Source organism: Nestor notabilis, unplaced genomic scaffold (genome assembly GCF_000696875.1).
Source record: "Nestor notabilis isolate BGI_N333 unplaced genomic scaffold, ASM69687v1 scaffold11448, whole genome shotgun sequence".
NCBI lineage: Eukaryota > Metazoa > Chordata > Aves > Psittaciformes > Psittacidae > Nestor > Nestor notabilis.
Window position 1 is genome coordinate 342 of NW_009940704.1, and position 19,209 is coordinate 19,550.

The 19,209-nt window shown below is 46.1% G+C and overlaps 1 protein-coding gene across 1 annotated transcript in view; it reads left to right on the forward strand.

The window, feature by feature from the left end:
* Positions 1-205: 205 nt before the first annotated feature.
* CHCHD6 (coiled-coil-helix-coiled-coil-helix domain containing 6) overlaps positions 206-19,209 on the forward strand; it is a gene marked incomplete at both ends in the record, with an annotated part of 68,580 nt that continues 49,576 nt past the window's right edge. Inside the window, 3 exons of the mRNA XM_010020492.1 lie at positions 206-335; positions 1,451-1,520; positions 2,359-2,491. Of these exons, the coding sequence (XP_010018794.1) occupies positions 206-335; positions 1,451-1,520; positions 2,359-2,491 (333 nt within the window). The remainder of the gene's footprint in view (positions 336-1,450; positions 1,521-2,358; positions 2,492-19,209) is intronic.

The window sequence follows — 19,209 nt, forward strand, 5'->3', positions numbered from 1 at the left end:
ATCAGGGAGGATGAGGGGTGTTCCTGGTCTTTACAAATGGAAAGTCAGCATCCCAGCCTTCCGTGGACTGGAAGGACCGTGGCGTTGAAATGGGGTAACTGGTAAAGGAGGAGTGTGGAAACCAAAGCGTGGGTGGCTTTGGTGGTGCAATAGAGACGCGTTGAGCGGACCTGCTTAATTTCGTTCCCATGCTCGTATGTTTCAGCTCTCCGAAAATGTAGTGAACAGAATGAAGGAATCCCATCAAAGTAAGAGAGAGATCCAGAGACCTCCCCGTGCGTCCAGTGGCGCATCTCAGCCCTCACCACCAGCAGAAGAGAAACCCAAATCTGCAGGTACTGTCAGACCCTGTGTCACCTTGTGACTGTTCTTAGGACTTACAGAACCCCAGCCTGGTTTGGGTTGAAGGGACCTTAAAGCTCCTCCAGTTCCAACCCCTGCCATGGGCAGGGACATCTTCCACTAGAGCAGGTTGCTCCAAGCCCCTGTGTCCAACCTGGCCTTGAACACTGCCAGGGATGGGGCAGCCACAGCTTCTCTGGGCACCCTGTGCCAGCGCCTCAGCACCCTCACAGGGAAGAGCTTCTGCCTTAGATCCAACCTGAACTTCCACTGTTTCTGTTTAAAGCCATTCCCCCTTGTCCTATTACCACAGTCCCTGCAATAAGCAAGGCAGAACTTCTGTATTTAATCTTCAGTTCCTGGCAAGCTGCCTCGTCTCCTTCGCATGCCCAGGGAGTGTGTTGTGGATGGGTGGGGAAAATGCAGCTTTTTCTTCCTTGGAAAGAAGCTCGCAGGGAAGGATGGGCTGTCTAAGCACCGCTTGCCAGGCGGGTGATGAGAACTTGATTTCTGAACTTATCTTTACAGGTCAGAAAACTGTTTGATTACTGTTGGCTCTCAAACGCACTTTGTTGACACGTTGTCCACGTGGGTTTGTTTGAGGCATCCAGACTAACCTGAAGATAGGGAACCAGCACTTGGCTTTTAGAGCTGTGTTTGCTGGTAGCCTGTGTCTTTCCTGAAAGTGGGTTCAGCTGCATGGATGGCCTGAACTCCATCAAATAATCTCATCTCCACTTGTGGGATCCCTTGTAATCACGAGGGAAGCAGGAGGTCAAGGGGAAGACAATAGAGCTAGAGGAAGGAAATGGAAAGTAGGTCTGAACCCATGCTTATGTTTCAGTACAAACCAGGGTTTGAGGAGTTAACATCCTTACCTAGAAGCTCCTGTAGCACGCCTTGTCCAGGGTGCCTGGTGAAGACGATGCTGTCAGTGCCTCTTTGTGTCATAATTCAAACTTAGATTTTCTGGAGGCTTTTCCAGGTGTGGTGTTGTTTTCTCTCGATGGGATAACACTCGTGTGAAGTTCTCATCAAACTGTTCATGGTGTGATGAAGGACTGTGTTTTGTAGTACAGTTGTCACAGGTTTCTATCCTCCTTTCTAGGAACCCAGCCACCAGTGGCAAGTGACTCTGGTCAGAATGCTTCTGCTGCAAAGCAGGAACTGCACAGGAGGTGAGGTGAAGTTCTTGAAAACAACAAGAGTTAAACTCCTTTTGTTCTCTCTCTGTTTTGCTTCAGTCCAAGCACAATGACTGTATGTTTTAATGCCAGTGAATCTCCTTGTAAGCCTTTTTCAGTTAAGGGCCATGGAACACAGGGTTTGTTTTTTTTTTTTTTTAGGGCAGCCATCCCTTAGCCAAAAGGAGCAGTCAGGGGAGCTGGGGGCAACTGGGTGGTGGTTGGAGAAACAGGGAGGACCAGTGTAATGAGTTGGTAACTACAGAAGACTTGTGTGTGATGTGCATTGCAAGACCAATACTGCATGAACTTGAGTACAGCTGCCTTTTCTGGGGCAAAAGAAGGAGTCTAATATTTCCCTTAGGGATTTTGGAATCTCAAATACGGTAATTGGTTTAATCCATTTTATATCTAAATAATCAGATTCATCTTGATGTGTCTGATTTTGTTCCCCTCCTTTTCCTAGACTGGGTGTCTAAAGACCTTGGCAAGTTAGAGGCATGAGAAAAGAGAGGCTGAGGGAGCTGCACTGGCTTAGTTTGGTGAAGAAGAAGCCTAATTGTTTTAACTTCCTAAACTAGTAAAAGAGAGACAGTGCCAGACTCTTCTCAGAGGTTCACACTGAAAGGACAAGAGACGAGGGGCACAGATCACAGCAAGGAAGTTCTGTCTGGCTATGGCGTGACCCTGACACTCGGTGCAGTGAAGCACTCCATTAATCTCTTCGCTTGCATGTGGAATTCCCAAGGCTGTTGCATTACACAAGCTAAGCCATGACCCTGTTGCCAGAAGCCTCCTGATCACCCCTCTGTTTGCTTTGGTGCTCCTGCAGGTATGAGCAAGAGCAGGCGCTGGTCCAGGAGGAGCTGCTCCGGCTGGCCAAGAGAGAAAAGGAAGCAGCCAGTGCTGCCCTTCAGCGGGAGAGGGCCAGCGCCCATGAGGAGAGGCAGCGGGTAGCCCAGATGGTGAGTAACAAAAACCCCTCTATGTTTCCATGCAGGACAGGCTGAAGTATCTCTACTTGAGCAGATTCATTACATGTCACTTGGGTGATGAGCTTAGAAACTTAATTTATGCTGGAACACTCATCACCTCCTCATTCCATTCATCACGTAACGCTTGGCTTACAGTGTAGCTGGCAGGCTACGCTTGCAGCATGTCATGCAGCGATGCTAAGGCCAAGCTTGCAGGGAAAGGCATGAGCAGTGACTGCTGGGTTGTCAGTGGTGACTAATGTTCGCATGATAGTACCTTGTATTGTTTTAAGTGCTAACATTCCTGTGGCAGTGGTGTGCTGCCTGTAAGCGATGCAGAGTCTTGCTGGAGCTGCCACTTTAGTGACCTGTAGTGGTGTGAGGTGCTGGGGTGTGACGTTGGGGTGGGACTCTGCTTGCCCCAGTGAGATCAAACATCCCCCATTTAGACCGGAATGTTGGAACTTCATTCAGAGAACTACACTAATTCTCCTTGCCTGGTACATACTGAAAGGATGGTTTAGGGAGAGGACAGACTTGAGTAATGATGGTCTTTATTGCGTTCTTCCATCCTACACATCTGTTGCATGCACTTGATTTAAATGAAGAATCCTTTGAGCATGTTTTTTCTATATGTATTTCCCACCTGTATTACCCTTGCAACTTCCGTTCTGCAGCTTGGGGGCTTTGCAGCAGGAGGCTGTATTTTCAACCTTAGGACATTGTCCTGAATTTACAGTCCTGACATTGCTTCCCATACATTGGTTTGTGGGTTTGGACCCATTGGTGCTTTTTGACTCCCTGATAACGTTTGTATGTGGTTGGATTGGGAACCTCTGAACCTGCTCTCCTGGATATAGCCTGGGCTTGGCTGCTGTGTTGTGGGAAATTTCCTCGTGTACCCTGCCCGTGGGAAGGTGCAGGATTGCTGAGCTTCAGGATAGTGCTGTCTGAGGCAGGCGACTGCCTTCCTGTGCATAGGACATCTGGGTCAGCAGATGCAGCATTAACTCTCTTTCCACTAGAAAGAGAATATTCTCTTTATGAATGCAGTTAATGGAGTTTTGTAAAGGAGGGAGGGAGGATGAACTTACTGTCTCATCTAAAGATGTGGCCTGGCTCAGTAGTAGAGCTCTGTCCTCTTGCAGTGAGGTGTTGAGTAACCCTGGGGAGCTGTGACTAGCAGAGTCAGGCAATGCTTGTGAAGTCCTCTAAAATGAGTTGGGACCTGGCTGCTAACATAGAAAACCTCTTCAATTACCTGGATTAGCTTTTAACCCTGCAGTGTCACATACCCAGATACTGCAGACTTGATGCTCTGCAAAGATCTGATCAGGTTCTCCTTGTGTAACCCAAAGAAGATAAATAGTGACCATGGAGCGTTACCCAGAACATGATGCAAGAATGAGAAACTCTTAAATTTTATTGCTCTTAAACTACCTCTTGATCAGTCATAAATTCAAGATCCTTAAAAATTGAATAGTTTGGCCTGTCCTTGCAGAGGTGGGGTCAAAGTCATTGTCTGTTGGCTGCCTGATGCCTTACTAAGCAGGAGCTGTTTCTGACAGCCTTTTAAATTATTGGGATCCCTATCAGACCTGCTTCATCTCAGCTGTGGTTTCCTTTTGGGCATGGTTACCTTGTTGTATTGACTTAATCCTACTCAAATCTTACCTGTCCTTTGTCTTCCAGTATTGTTTTCTACCTTTACTTGGACAAGGCTTCAATGTGTTTCTTGGTTCTTTCTGCTTTTTAGCCCCAGCATCTGAGGCAGACAATGGTGTGAGCTGCTCTTTCATCTCTTCTGTGTCATTCTTCTCTTTCAGGTAGGAGATAGTAGTGAAGCTCTGGGATCCTAGTGCTAGCCCAGGTGCACATGGCATTGGAAATTAGCTACTTAGATTAAAGAGAACAACTCCCAGGTGATGGTGGTTGTGACTTAATGGCGAAGCCAGAATAAAGGGGGTGACTCCCATGAAAGAAAGAAATGGATAACTTGCTTCCAGCAGCACTTGGGTTAGTGAAGGCTGAGAATCGTGCCAAGTCCAATTAGAAAGGTTTGTTTTATTAATTTCCTTATTTAATATTTGCAGTAAGATCTTGAGCTGTGCCCTGAACAGCTCAATAGTTCGGTGATCAGTAGCCTTCTCCTGTACAATTGTCTCCAGTGGCGCTGCAATATTCTCCTTTAACCTCCCCATTTGCAGACCATAAATCCAGGTGTGAAGGCTGTATTTTGAGACAATTTCATTTTGATTGTGCTGAATGTCACTTGTCATTTAATCTGTTCTTCATGAGTTCTGTTCCCTGGTTTTTATTCTTGGCAGTGTTGCTCTGAAGCACTTCTGTAGTCTCGCCCATATAGTACACATTCCTGAGGAGAGTGTGGACAGAACTAACCCTTTGCTCTCAGCTTCTGGGGCCAAATACTTCCTCATTTATGGGGTAGGGTGCAGATTAAAACCTGTTGTTGTTTTTTTGGGTGGTTTATATGTTGGTTTTGTTTGGTTTTATTCTTGAAGTGGTTCATTTGTTACAAGAGGGATTTGCAGTTAAGTACCTGTGTCCTGCTCTACATTTTTGTCTTGATCTCCCTTGGATTTTCATGGCTTTGAAGAAGCTTCTAGATAGGTTTTGAGTAAAACTTCTTAAGGTTTTAGTTTTAAGCAGCAAACCAGCTCTGTGAGTACAAACACTACAGTATTCACCTGGAGTGACTATGGCTCTTGGTTAACCAGGGGGGACCAGCTCACATGGAAGCTGAGCTGCTGCAGAGCAGCCGTCACCAACTGCTATTAGAGCTGCAGTGTGTGTTTGTGCAGGCTCGTGGTGCTGACTGGGCTCTCTGAAGAGTTTAATGCTGTGGGTACTTCCGACACAACCAGGGTTGTATGGACAGTACTTCACAGCAGGGCCCGGGCTGTTTGACTAATGCTTGGAGCATGCCTTGAGTCCCTGTGAAATACCCAGGAATTAGTACAGCTTTCTTGAAATCCTGTTTTAGTTCTAGCACAAGGAACTTCCCAAGTTGCCACAGTCGAGTTGTTTAATTGCTTCACTGTGTTGTGAATGGTCTCGCCTCTCCCCGGGACCAGGACTCTTTCCTTTTTCATTTCCAATTAATCAAAACCTCTCAACTTCTCACTTCTTTTGGCTTTCTTTTTTCCCCGTCTTCTTCCCAACAAAGGAAACTTTGCAAGCAAAGCTGCTCTTTCTTCTCCTCCTGCCTTTGTAGTCTCCTCAGGCTGAGCAGCATGTGCAGCAGATGCAGCACGGGCCTCTTGGAGCTGGTGTCTCACTGCCTGATGGGTTTTGCTGAAACCTTTGAGACAAATCAATGTGGAATGGGGCTGGATAAAAGCAGGAGCTGGGGGGGGCGGCAATAAACGCGATTAAGCGAAGACATCTCATTACTACTCTAGAAAGGGAGGATTAGAACTTAGAAAATAGGAGGATCTCATTTAGGGGCCATGTGCTCCTGTGTTATCAGGACAGAGGGAGAGCAAATAGAATAAATGAAATTAATACTTTGAAAAGAAGCATTACCCGGATTTGAGAATTGAACTAATATGATTTGTGCAAAGCCCTGAAGTTCTTATCTCCCCATTTAGTACCCCGAGGATAATGGCTTTGTCAGTTATTGACCAAAAGTCCTCCTCTTCCTTCTCACTTTGAGAGAATGAATTCAGAAATGGGGCAGTGGTAGGACAAACTTTGCTCCGAGATGAGCTTTTTCAGACAAGACCAATGGGCACTGGTTGCTGTATGAGCACAGACAGGACACAGAATTCCTAAGTTGCTTGAAAGTGTTTCTTCAGCCATCAGTGATGGATGCTCACTGTTCCCAGGGATCCTGGCCATGCCTTGGTCCCTGCCATGCAACCTTTGCTTCCTGGTGGCCCCAGCACTGTGCTGTTGGGATGAGCGTGGTCTGGCATATAAGCACGTGAGGGAATACTCACAAGGATTTGGGTCTCTCTCGTGTTACTCCAGTAGCTGATAATAATTGGTCATAGAGTGTTGAATTCTTTCTTGCTCCTCAGAGCCTCTCACCGTTTGTTCATTCAGGAGAGAAGAGCTGAAGGAGGAAGCATGACTGAAAGTGCCTTCAGTCAGGGCAGTGGGCTTTGATATTGGTGTCGCCCTGCGAATGGGGGATTCTGAACTGTTGGGCTTTGCCTGGGGCATACTTTGGACATTTCCACTCTTGGTTTAGTGTGTATTGGTCTGTTGATGTTTTAACTGGTATGTTTCTATTCCATTTCACAGCATGCGGAGGTAAAAATACTGAAAGCAACATAAACATCCCATTGATGCAAAGGAGGAGCACTTTGGTGGTAGTAGGGCAGTGCTCAGGTGGAGTAGGGTTCTCTTTCTGGCCCTTTTGGGGTGAAGGAATGATCCATTTGGCCCATTCATGGCCAGTTTTTGTTACATTTCTGGTCATTGGTGAAGCTTCAGGTCATTCTTGCCTCAGTTTTCACTGTGAATTGCTCACTGTTGTTGAGCAGCATCAGCTGTAGATGCAGCTGAGCTGATACTGAAGATGGCTTTAGAAATGGTGCTGAACGTGGTTTAGCTTTGCTAATGCTTTAATTTACCTGGTGATAAGATGGGGATCAGCTTCATCCTGGCAGATTAACCACAGGTGGGCATCTCTTGATTAGACTGGGGTTTTGTTGTGGGTAATCTCCTATCGTTGTGACAAGCTGGAGTGGCTGTCTGGGGTCCAGACAGTGCCATGGGTTTGAAACTGCAGCAGTGAGGTGACACTGTTCTGGAGGTCAGGCCTCTGCCCTCAAAGCTTGATACTTTTTCCTCTCTGTTTGAGTTGGTGCAATAGAAGGTGTTGTCTCTGAGAGCTTTGCATTGTGGTTTGGCCACTGCTCACATCACGGCTGGTTTTGTTGGTCCTCTTTGCAGCTCCCTAAACCCCCTCCTCTTTCTGCAGTTGCAAGCCTTTGCAGGAGATAGGTTGGCTCTGGGAGGAGACGTTGCCAACACAAATTGTGGGTTTACTATTTAGTACTCTGTAATTTCTGTAAATATTTCTTGATTGAAGTTTGTGGGTGAAGCAGAAAACATTGATTTAAATCGGGAAGTAGGGAAGCTTGTTTTAAATTGTAGTGCAAGATGAGGGAAAAGCCCATTCAGTTCTTTTTCTCCAAGTTCGATTCCCATTGATGTTACAATGATCAGCAACAAGTGTCTACAGGTGCTTACTAGAGGAGCAACATTTCTGCAGATGAAGTTTAGTTTTCTTTAGAAAACAACTGGTGCATTTAATTACTAGAGCACTAATTACTGCATGGGGTGTATGTGCCACTGCTTGTGGTGAGCCCTGTCCCTGCTGTTTGCAGAACGCTCACCCACCTTCCCTTAGTGCATGAAACCAGGTGGAGAGCTCCAGGTAGCGTAGCAGAGGGAGCCTTCCTTTGGCTGGAGTTGCAGTGCAGTTGGTTTTCATTGCTTTCACTAACTGAATAAAACTGCCTTTAAATGTGTGGATACAAATGGAAAGAAGCGAGGGGCTTTTCTTTAAGCCTTTATTACAAAATGTTGTGAGCTATTGACAGGGAGATTTAAATAGCCAGGCTGAGCTTCAGACCTTGTTCCTTCTGTCCCTCATTCTTGCTCTCTGAGCTAAGAGATACCTCTGTCAACTTTCCTTTGAAGAAAATGTATTGTAGAACCACAGGCTGGTTTGGGTTGAAGGGACCTCAAAGCTCATCCAGTCCCAACCCCTGCCACGGGCAGGGACACCTTCCACTAGAGCAGGTTGCTCCAAGCCCCTGTGTCCAACCTGCCCTTGAACACTGCCAGGGATGGGGCAGCCACAGCTTCTCTGGGCACCCTGTGCCAGCGCCTCAGCACCCTCACAGGGAAGAGCTGCTGCCTCAGAGCTCATCTCAATCTCCCCTCTGGCAGGTTAAAGCCATTCCCCTTGTCCTGTCCCTACAGGCCCTTGTCCAAAGCCCCTCTCCAGGTTTCCTGGAGCCCCTTTAGGCCCTGGAGCTGCTCTAAGGTCTCCCCTTCAGGAGCCTTCTCTTCTCCAGCTGACCCAGCCCAGCTCTCTCAGCCTGGCTCCAGAGCAGAGCTGCTCCAGCACCTTTATTAATGTGTACAGTCTTCAAAGTTATTCTATAGTCTCTGGCCAGAACATCCTTCCTTTCCAGCTGGGTTCCTCTTTGGCTGCTACTTTCTATTACAGAAGTGGGTCCATTTCTGCAGTGAAGGAGTTGCTTCTTTTCATGAAACCATCGAACATGTAGGGGATCCCTGTGGGAAGCAGTCTTGCACTGCTAAATGGTGAACTTTGGAAAGTTTTGCATTAAACTTAAGCTTAGCATGGTGAGGGTCTACATCCTTCTGCCTCCAGCAAGCCAGTAACTTCCTGTCTCTGGAGCATCAGGGAGGTCTAAATTTAACTAAAGTAATTTTGGAGAGCGTGTACTGCAATGAACCCAGACAGTGAAAACCAAGCCAAAGCAGAAGAAACCCTCCTCTGTGTCCAGCTCCTCTGGAGGGAAGGCAGGGCTGTTATCTGGCTGAGGGTAAGATGTTCTTTATTTTCTCTGCTGCTGCTGCTCTGATTTGTCAAACATTTATAGCATTTTCTAATAACTTCCAGTTTCTGCAGCTCGTCTTTTATCTCTTGCTGAAGGTTAATTTGTGTTTGGAGAGTTTTGCAGATTTCAGCAGCTTCGTTTCTGTAGTCTCGTGGACTGAGGGACCTTATCACAAGGTTGGCCTCTTAAATCCCACCGCTACAACAAATTGAAGCTGGCTGTGGTGCTGCCCACCTCCCTGTCTTGCCTCAGTTCTCCTCTGCCCATATTTCACACTTCTTTTTGGTCTACAAGCTCATCTACTCCACAGAAACTTCTTCCAGATTCATTTGTTCTGATTTTAGGTTACTGTAAAGCCATTCCATCATATAAGAAGCAGAAGATAAGATGAGCCTTCCTTTTCCTGTATCTGCAACTGCAAAATACTCAATTCATAAAGAAGGAAGAGAATAACATGTTGATATTTTCCCATGAATACTCCAGCAAAGTTTTTACTGCATCTTTTTACTGCCTGAATACTGCGGGGTGGTAGAATTCTGCTCTAATTTGGCAGCTAATTTTGGGGGCATAACCAACAGATTGGGAGTTCAGCCTTTCCTATGAGGCAGGGTTAGTCAAATGTGGTGTGGATTGTGCTATGAGGTTGTCAGGTGTAAAGGCTGAGTGTGTTAGAAGAAGGTGGTTCCCACTAGCTTGGTTAAACTTTATTTTTGGATTATGACTTTGCTTGTCTGTGTTTCGAGTATTTGGAATATTACATACATCTCACTTAGTGTTTGGTGACAGCTTTCCAGTATTCACTGTACTCCTATCATACAAATGACAGTGTTTAAATCTTGAATCAATGATCTTTGATCACTGAGAATTTTCTTGATGCCTCTGACTGGAAGGTGTTACTTAAAAAGAGCAAGATTGTGAATCGAAAGGGCTAATGTAAGAGCTGGGAAATAAGTCTGCACTGAATGGCACACTCTGATTGCTCTTGCACTCTCAGATGATGGGAACGTGAGGTAGGTGACCTATCACGGGCTGTCATTTCTGTCATATTCCCTAAATGCCATGAAAACTGGCTGTGGTGCTTCTGCCACCTTTCCTTGGAACCATAACAGGTAGGTATGCCTTGATGTGCTCCTCGCTGACAGCTGAGGGTGGTAAAGAAGTTACCCGAGATGGGCAGAGTGTTCTGCAGCAGGTGGTGGGGTGAGGGAGAATCATTCTGGGTCTCATAAGAAAGGGTGACAAGGGGCATAATGAAATAGCTGTTTTAATAAGATAGATACAATACGTTGTACCAGAAGATGACTCTGAGTTTACACGGAATGATGGGAGAAATCAGGATAAGCACTGATGTGATTTCTTTATTTCTCACCTGAAAGAAAAGCTAAACCAAGCTGATCCTTCTCCGAGCAAGCAGAGGAGCTGTGGCTGCCTCATCCCTGGCAGTGTTCAAGGCCAGGTTGGACACAGGGGCTTGGAGCAACCTTCTCTAGTGGAAGGTGTCCCTGCCCATGGCAGGGGTTGGAGCTGGATGAGCTTTAAGGTCCCTTCAACTCAAACCAGGCTAGGATTCTTTGATATGAAGAGCAAATTTCACTGCATCCTTTTCCAGTTTTATTCCCTCTGCTACAATTAGGCATCCTCAAGCCTGCCTGTTTGCTGAGGCAGTTTATTTCCATTCTTGTTTGCTTCCCTCTCCCTCCCTCCCTCTCTGTCTCTCTTCTCCCCCCAAACTGCAGATGTTGCTCCCACCACCTCTCCTCAGCGGGTGAGGCTGCGGCCGCTGCTGCTCGCTGGGGTTCGGAGCGTCAGACAGTGTTTTACACGGCGTCTCATTCTCTGGCTGCCTGGTTGGACATGATGTTGGTACCTTATCTTCACGCTGACACACACTGGACATTAATAGAAATACATTGCTGAGGCACACGTGTGGAATTTCAAGCAGCCTTTCGAGCTGTGCTTTAGATAGTCTATTGTGTGCTTAACCTCTGCAAGAGGGTTTGATGAGACGCACAATGTTAACTGTTGGGCAGCTGGCTGAACTCTTAGAGTTTCTTGTTACAGTCAGCACAATACCCTCCCAGTTGCATGCTGCTTATCTAATGTGGAGTTTCAGTGTTTTTCAACCTATCTTTCCATGACCAATATTCCTTCCTAAAAGCAAATTTTGAGGGAAGAAATAGCTGTATCGCGTGTGGGGAAGAGGCAGGAAATGTGTGCTGCAGAGGGAAGCGAGCTGCCAGTACCCACGTTTGGCTTTGGCTAAAATCTGTCCCTGAACTATTTTTGGCTCTGCAATTGTGTTACATCAACTAAAATAAAATGACCTGGATGCAACTGCTGCTGTTTGCTGGGAATTCCTCCTGCTTTTGGAGCACATCAGAGTTTTATTGTTTCCTTTGTGCTCTATCTGTGTACTTTCTCTGCTTGTTTGTTACGACCATCTGCAATTATCTATATTATTTATGAGTGCTGAGTAAAACATGATGGAAAGTAGCTTCTTAAAAGGGACTCTACTAAGGGAGAGGAAATGAGCTGATGACTTTCTCTCTGATTTTGAGACAATGAAAATAGAACACCTGCAAGCTCAGGAGGGAGGGAAGGAATTAGAGAATGAGCTGCCTTTCCTTTTTCTGGCTGCGTGTTATGTTGGGGCTTTAGAGCCTTTTTAGCCTTGAAGACTTTGTGATAATGGGCAAAGTTGAAGGATGATGCAGTAGGAGCAGAGAGTAAAAATTGATCAAACAGACAGATAGAGCAGAGCTATGTATAATTACTGTCCAAAAGAAAAAGCTCCATAGTTTAATACCTGCTTGAATAGTACATTGGACTAAGGGTACATTTGTTAAATAACCAGTGCTCTTCCAGCTGGGACTCAGAGCTTGCCATGTATATTCACTGAATCTGCAGCCTAATGCTTTTGCTATTAGAAAGAGTGGTTCCTTGTCTAGCAGATGACTTCAAGCTCCTTTCTTTTTCCAAACAGGCTTGTATCTCTTCCCCCTCCTTTTCCCTTCCCTCCAGCCTCTGAGCAGGGTGGATTTGCTCGCCAGTGTTTTCTGGCTATAGCTGTGGTTGGCAGTGTCAACCTGAAACTGTGACTCCCCTCTGTAGCTTCCCAGCTTTCAATACACAAGTGGTTCCTTGCAAGAGCTGTTCTTTTCCCAGCTGAGGACCTGAGCAATTGGTCACTTTTGTACCATCAAGTGATATGCTGTCCTGGTTTAACAGCTAAACATGGAGCAAGGGGCATTGGGAATAAGAGTAGGCTTTAAAAAACTCCACAAAATCAACCCAAAACCCAACAAACCAGCACAAAACAACCCCAAACCAAAAAACCTCCTAAGTAACATCAGCTGCAGATAAACTTGTGTGTTTCTTAAATCCTCTTCCCTCATTTTTCAGGGTAAAGGATTTTGTTCCAAGTACAGAACTTGGGGAAGCAGGAGAGCTTTAAGCTGCAGAGCCAGCTGCAGTTTTCAAGGTGATGAACATCAGGCCAGGCTGTAGTTTTCCCTCACTTCCAGAGCTGCCCCTCGGGCAGAGTCTGCCTTTTCCTGTTCAGGGCTCTGCGTTTTACAGTGTAAGTTCTGAGCTTTGTGCTGCTGAAGGTTATCAGAGAGTTCTGGTAAAAACCTCCTTGCCTGTGATTTCCTGTATACAGCGACCTGCAGAAAGAGGTGCTTCTCTGGGCAGGTAAGGATTTGACACTGTTCCTTTGCTGGTAGCACAACTGGGATGTGTCAACCCTTTTTCCATCCCATGGCTGTTCAGAACCTGGCTCTTGGTCACTCTGCTCTTGTTCCAGGTCATGATGAAGGTCTAAACACAATCTCAAAGCTGTTGCCAGCTGCTTGCATCTTCTTTTCTTTAGAACAGTTTAGAAGTAGTTGATCAAATTTTATGCATCTGGGGTAAGAATAAGAGTTTTCTTTGTGATTAGTCTGAATAGAGTCTCAGTTTGTGCCCAGAGTTACTGGGGACCATTAGCCCTGCTCCTGCTCCACTAATGTCATTCTGCCATAGCAGCCTTATTTTCTAAGGTTAATAAGGGATGTTAAGGCACCTGGAGGGAAAGGAGCTCTAATGGTCTTAGCTGCCATTCTCCTCTATGCAGATGGGGCTAGTGTGGTTGATAAATACTCCACTGCCTCAGGCCTTGCAAATGCAGGCTGCTCCCTTAGGAAAGAAAGTAGTTCAAGGGGTACCAGGGGTGTTCTTCAGCTGGGATTGAAGTGGAAAGACAGAGATTTCCTCCAGCACAGTCTCACTAATGTGCATTTTAATCCCTCTTCGTTTCAGTGTTTTGCTGTCAGGTATCTCAGTGAGCAGGTAATGGTGGAATACACATTTTCTGACTACATGTGCAGGCAGAACATTGCCTTGTTGTTTGCACACATATTTAGAAGCTACATCTGCTTTCTGCACAAGAGATGTCTCACAGGGCATCCTTAAACTGCAGTGAAAACTCACATCTTTATAGGAATGACTAATAAACTTCCATGTCATTTGGGGTGGTTGTTGCTGGGTGCCCAGCAGATGTTGCTGTTGAGCTTGGTTAGGCTTTGCTCTACAGTTCAGCAAGTCATTTGCCTATTTTAAGAGCTATGATGCAGACTGATTTGAAGCTAAGTTTCCTGCTTGATAATTCATGTCATCTACTGGTAAGTCAATATATTGTCCAGAGACTTAACATCTTATGCACACGTGCGTGTAAAATAATAAGTGGTACTAGAATGTCTTTTCAGAACGAGGTATTACTGTTTCACTTCATTACTGGCTCTGAATTCTTAAGAAAAGTCCCCTTTCATTAGCAAAGCAGTTTGAATTTGCTTATTCTGTAGCTGTTTTTGAGGGAGGGAGCTTGTTGGCTTTTCAAGTGAGCCTTTAAAATGCAATGGTGTGAGTGGAGTCTCATAAACAATCCATAACCAGCATATCCTCATTAATACCCCCTTGAGTTTAGGATCTGGGAAAATCTATTCCCTGCCTCGTGCAGAACCTGGGAGATGAATTATGTATCTTATCTGGGGTCAGCAGCACAGCTCAGCCCACGGCTGCTCTGGGTATTGATCTTGCAGGCTCTGCTCCTCAGTTCTCTGGGATGTGATTCCAGCTGTAGGACTCTTGATTTTGGAAATAAGGGGTTTTAATGGGCATCTCTGTTGCACGCCAGTGATGATGCCCTCGCTGAGTTCATCCTTTCCTGCGGTGTGAGCATGGTGGAAGCAGCAGTGTTTCCTGAAGGTGGCAGTGAAGGGACACCCATGAAGACTCCTTCCCTGGGTGGATTGGGAGCTGCTGAGCCCTCACATTGCTCACATACCACGGAAACAGCTCCAAGTTTTTGCTTATTTGTTTTCATTCCGACTCGAACTTCTCCAGGAGTTAGCATAATATTTTTCAGGACGAGTTTACCCTTAGTTTTTGAAGTTTATTGGTTTATATAGAAATAGATCATTTGGAGTTGTGAGGCCACTATATACTGACACAGTTTACAAACTGGAGATGTATGTGGGATCAGGCTGCTTCTATCTTTCCTTTTCTCACCGTGCTTCCTGGGCTCACTTTCACATTTAGATACATGGATCCTCAGATCCTCTTTAAGATTCACTGTTCTGATCTACATCCCAGCCTTCTAATTAGCTACTGCCTACAAAACCTCATCTGAAACATTGGCTGTATCATCTGCGTCCCTTTGGCTGTGACTATCTGCAGTCAGGCTGAAGACCCGCACTGCAAAACCACCGGAGCTTCTTTCAGCAGCAGTTTGAGATGTAAGTGCAGTGCTTTCGTACAGGCAGTATCTCAGGTCAGTCTTCAGTGATACTGTAAGTTTCTGAGTGATTCTGAATTTAAAAGATAAAGATAATCTATTTGGCCTTGGACAAAATGAATTATTGCTTTGAAGGCAGAATCTGCTCTCGAGGGAGAAGGTGGTGGTTGGCTGGAATCCCTGCAGATTTTGAAGGAGGAGGCTTGTGTCTTTTCATCTGTTTTCAAGAAGGAGAAACAAGAGTTATAAAAACCACTTAAAGGTTCAGTTAAGATTTATTCTGGCTGCAGAACTGCCTCCCATAATAACTTTAATATGCATCATCCTGAAGCTCCTAATTGGCCTGGTGTTGGCAGGGCTTTCAGACCAGCAGAATCTCCAACGTTCAGCATCTTTTAGGAAGGAATGTAGCCAGAGAAGCACAAAAGATGAAATGGCTGCCTTATAAATTCTGACTGACCTTGAGAGTCCCTGTTCTAACAAGCAGGAGGATGCTGCGGAGAGTCATCTAGACGAGAGCAGGGGTGGAACTGTGTGTAGGTGCGGAGCTGTTGAGGCAAGAGGAGAGGAATGAGAAGACCTCATGGACTTGGTGGGAGGAGGTGGTTTCGTTGTGGGCCGTGTACCTACTCATGCTGTTGTTTCTGTTGTTGTGTCTGTACTGACACTGATCAAATCTGTTCTGATGGATGCTCATGGGAGTGGGCTGTGGAAGATCTGTGGGTTGAATCAACCCATTGTGTCAGAGCTGGTATCTTCATTTAGGAAATCACAGAATCAACCAGGCTGGAAAAGACCTTTAAGCTCATCAAGTCCAACCCTTCCCCAGCAGTGCCAAGGCCACCACTAACCCCTGGCACTGAGGCCTCGGCTACACGGGCTGTGAACACTTGCAGGGACAGTGACTCCAGCCCTGCCCTGGGCAGCCTGTTCCAATGCCTGACTTGCCTCCCTGGCCTTGCTGCCACACTGGTGCTGGTAGAGGCCAGGGTGCCATTGGCCTTCTGGCTGCCTGGGCTCAAGCTGCTCATGTTCAGCCCTGTCAGTCAGCACCACCAGGTCCTTCTCCATGAGCAGCTTCCCAGCCACTCTTCCCCAAGCCTGGAGCATTGCAGGGGGTTGTTGTGGCCTGTTGATTGCAGTCAGTTGTTCCTCTCTACTCAGTGACTGACTGTCCCTGTGTGGGTGCTCACTGGATGGATCAGAGCCTGAATGACCAAGAACTTGGATGAAGTTTTCCTCCTCTGCTCCCTGGAGCCTGGGTGGGAGGTGGAAGCCTCGCTTTGTGAATGGTGGAGACCTGTCATTCTCACTCTCCTGGGCTGTCAGTTGGGCGCCTTTTGCAGACCCTAAATTCCCTTTAAACCAAACCATTTGGCTGAGTTTATATCATTCCATTAAGTAACTCCACTGCTAATGCAGAATTATCTGCAGCAGTGACACTCATCTCTGCTTTAATTATCACAACGCTGTGCAGTTCCCCCTCCCCTCTGCCTGGAAGTTGTCACTTGTGCAGCGTGGTTTTGCAGAGATAAGTGTGTAATGCACAGCAGTGCTCTGGGTCTCACACAATACTCGGGCAGTTTCTGATTGCTAAATGTAGGCAATAGGAGAGACAAGGATTTTAGTCTTCGTCTTCTATTAGTGGCTCTCATCCATGTGGAGTGAGAGAGACTGGGAAGGAAAGAGCTTATCAAAACTTCATAATACGGCTTGAAGATGAAGATGTGAGCAAGTGCTGATTGGAGGCATTAAGCTTACAGGTGTTAGGGAGATTTGGAAGCACAAGTATTTGTTTTTTCTGCTGAAGAAGTGTAAGAAATGAAGCATCCGTGATCCTGGGCAGCAGCCCAGGAGCCCTGATTGTGTTTGTGTTTCTTTTTCCCACCCCCTTGCTTTGTTACCAGCTCTGTTTCTGGTAAACACCCTCTCCGAGTGTATGAGAGCCTGTGATCCAGCCAGTCACTATGAGGAAATACAACTGAGTTATGGAGTATTTCATAGAATCATAGAGTCATAGAATGGTTTGGGTTGGAAAGGACCCTAAGATCATCTAGTTCCAACCCCCCTGCCATGAGCAGGGACACCACACACTAAACTATGTTGCCCAAGGCTCTGTCCAGCCTGGCCTTAAACTCCGCCAGGGTTGGAGCATTCACAACTTCCTTGGGCAACCTATTCCAGTGCCTCACCACCCTCACTGTACTTACTCCTGAGCTGGGAGAAGATGCATAATTGAGTGAAATACCTGCTAGTTCTTAACACCATACTTTTGTTTAAGCAGTGATTTTGTTAGTGGAGGACAAGGTCAGTCCTATCTGAACACAGGGGTCTCGGGCAACGTGATACTTGTGGCTTTGGAAGGCAAAGGTCTGTTTTGGGAATAAAATGTTCTTTAAGAGACTTCTAAAACCCTGAAAAATCTGAAAGAGCAGAAAGCTGGAGGGAGCTGTAATTGCACTTGTCTGGTTTCCCAAGCTGAGAAGTGGGTTGCAGACACCTCATTTAACGTGCAATGAGGCACCGAGGTTTGTGGATGAAGAGCACCTGGAGCATGTGCCAAAAGAGATAGCAAGTCTTGAGAGGGGCCTGGTGGAAATGAGGACAGTGTGAGAAGCAAAGCCTGTTTATTAGCTTTAATAGATGGAAATGAGGCATTTATTGGTGTTATCTGCTGGCGGAGACGTTCTGCCAGCTACCTTTGTTTGGAACTCTGACCAAGACATGCAATATGTAATTGTGTTCCAGCTTCCATCCTGACTTAATTCTGAGGATTGAAATTACTCTCTTTGACATACAAAAGCATTGAATTCTTTTCCTGTATTGTTATGATGAAGGCAATTTCTGGTTGCTGACTGGCAGGAATGAGGAGGGGAGGACTGTACAGCTTGTATTACAACGCACTTCCTTAGTCCCTGTGTGTGTGTTGCACTTGGCTGGCAGCAGAGGCACCTGTTTGAGCAAGATTTCTTTGGCCTGCAAGTAAGTTGTATATTTTCTTTGGCCCAAGGACATAGTCCTAAGTATGTCACTTGACGACCTCACAGCTTGCTGAGCTCTGAATCTTTCCATCAATCTCAGACTTATTTTCCATGGCGTTTGTCACCACAGTGGTTTATGTACTATCCAGATAAGTAGATTGGCATAATAGGGTGCTCAGTTTGATGGCTTTCTTCCTCTCAGAAAAGGATATTGTATTAAGAACTGTACTTCCTACAGGAGGTTATGTACTCACCCGAGAGTAATTTAGTCTCACAACTGTCTTTCTGGAAACCTGAACACCATTGACACATTTCCACATGTCTCTTCTCTAAATGCTATGAGTTGAAATACCTTTCCCATCTGCAATGGATGCTCACATAGAAAGATCTTAAAGTGGCAGAACTAATACCCAGCACAATTGCTTGGGTTTTGGTTTTGTTTAAAGCTTTGAAAACCATCCCAGAAGATCATAGCAGTAAATACACAAATAAATAAAGCCTTAGCAGCTTTTTTGGACTCATCTTGTAAACCCACTTGCCAGGTTTGATGTTTCCATGAACCTGTATTAATTGCTTCTCTGGAGCTGTACTCTCACCTTTGTAATGTACTTTGCAAGTATGAGTGGGATGAAATGTCACTCATAATACTAATTCATGCAAAGATACGGAGGAAAACAGGGAGATGAGGAGGACCTCACAGTGGAGGTGATGGAGCTCATTGCCTTGGTTGGCATGAGTGAGGTACAACATTCCTTATCCACATGGCAAGGGAGGTTGGTTGGGCATCATGGGGGAGCTGCTGGGTGCATGGGTGGGTGAATGCTTCTGATGGAGGAGGAAGCCCAGTCACAAACCCCATAGCAAACACTGCAGCCTGGGCTTGGGGGGAGAGGGAGAAGGGCACTTGTGGCTCCGTGTGCTGCCTCTGCCTCCTGTGAGCATGTTGGCAGCGCCAGGGGGGCTGGTGATTGTCTTCTTAAATCACAATTATGGCAGTCGCAGAACCTGGGAATATTAGTTCCCGATTTGCTGCTTGGAAAACTGAATGCTGGTGAGATGGATCCCTTTAACTGGTGCCTCCAGAGCTCCTGCTGCAAGGAAAGGCTGCTGTGGCTCTGCATGGGTTCGTGGCTCTCTTGCCTCTTCTTTTTCAGTGTTTGTGTTCCTCCTTCAGAATCCTCTCTGTGCTCCCAGTGAATTTTCCGCACTGACAGTGGTAGGTGGCAGCCTGACACCTGGAGTGAGTTCATCACTGCAAGCAGTATTAGTTACTTGGAGTTGGTGGATGGCTTTCACCATTCACTGCTGCTCCCGAGTCCCCTGGAGACTTCACAATGAAATAGGGGTTGCTTTTTTTGCTGCTCTAGCTCTTTCTCTTCATCTCCC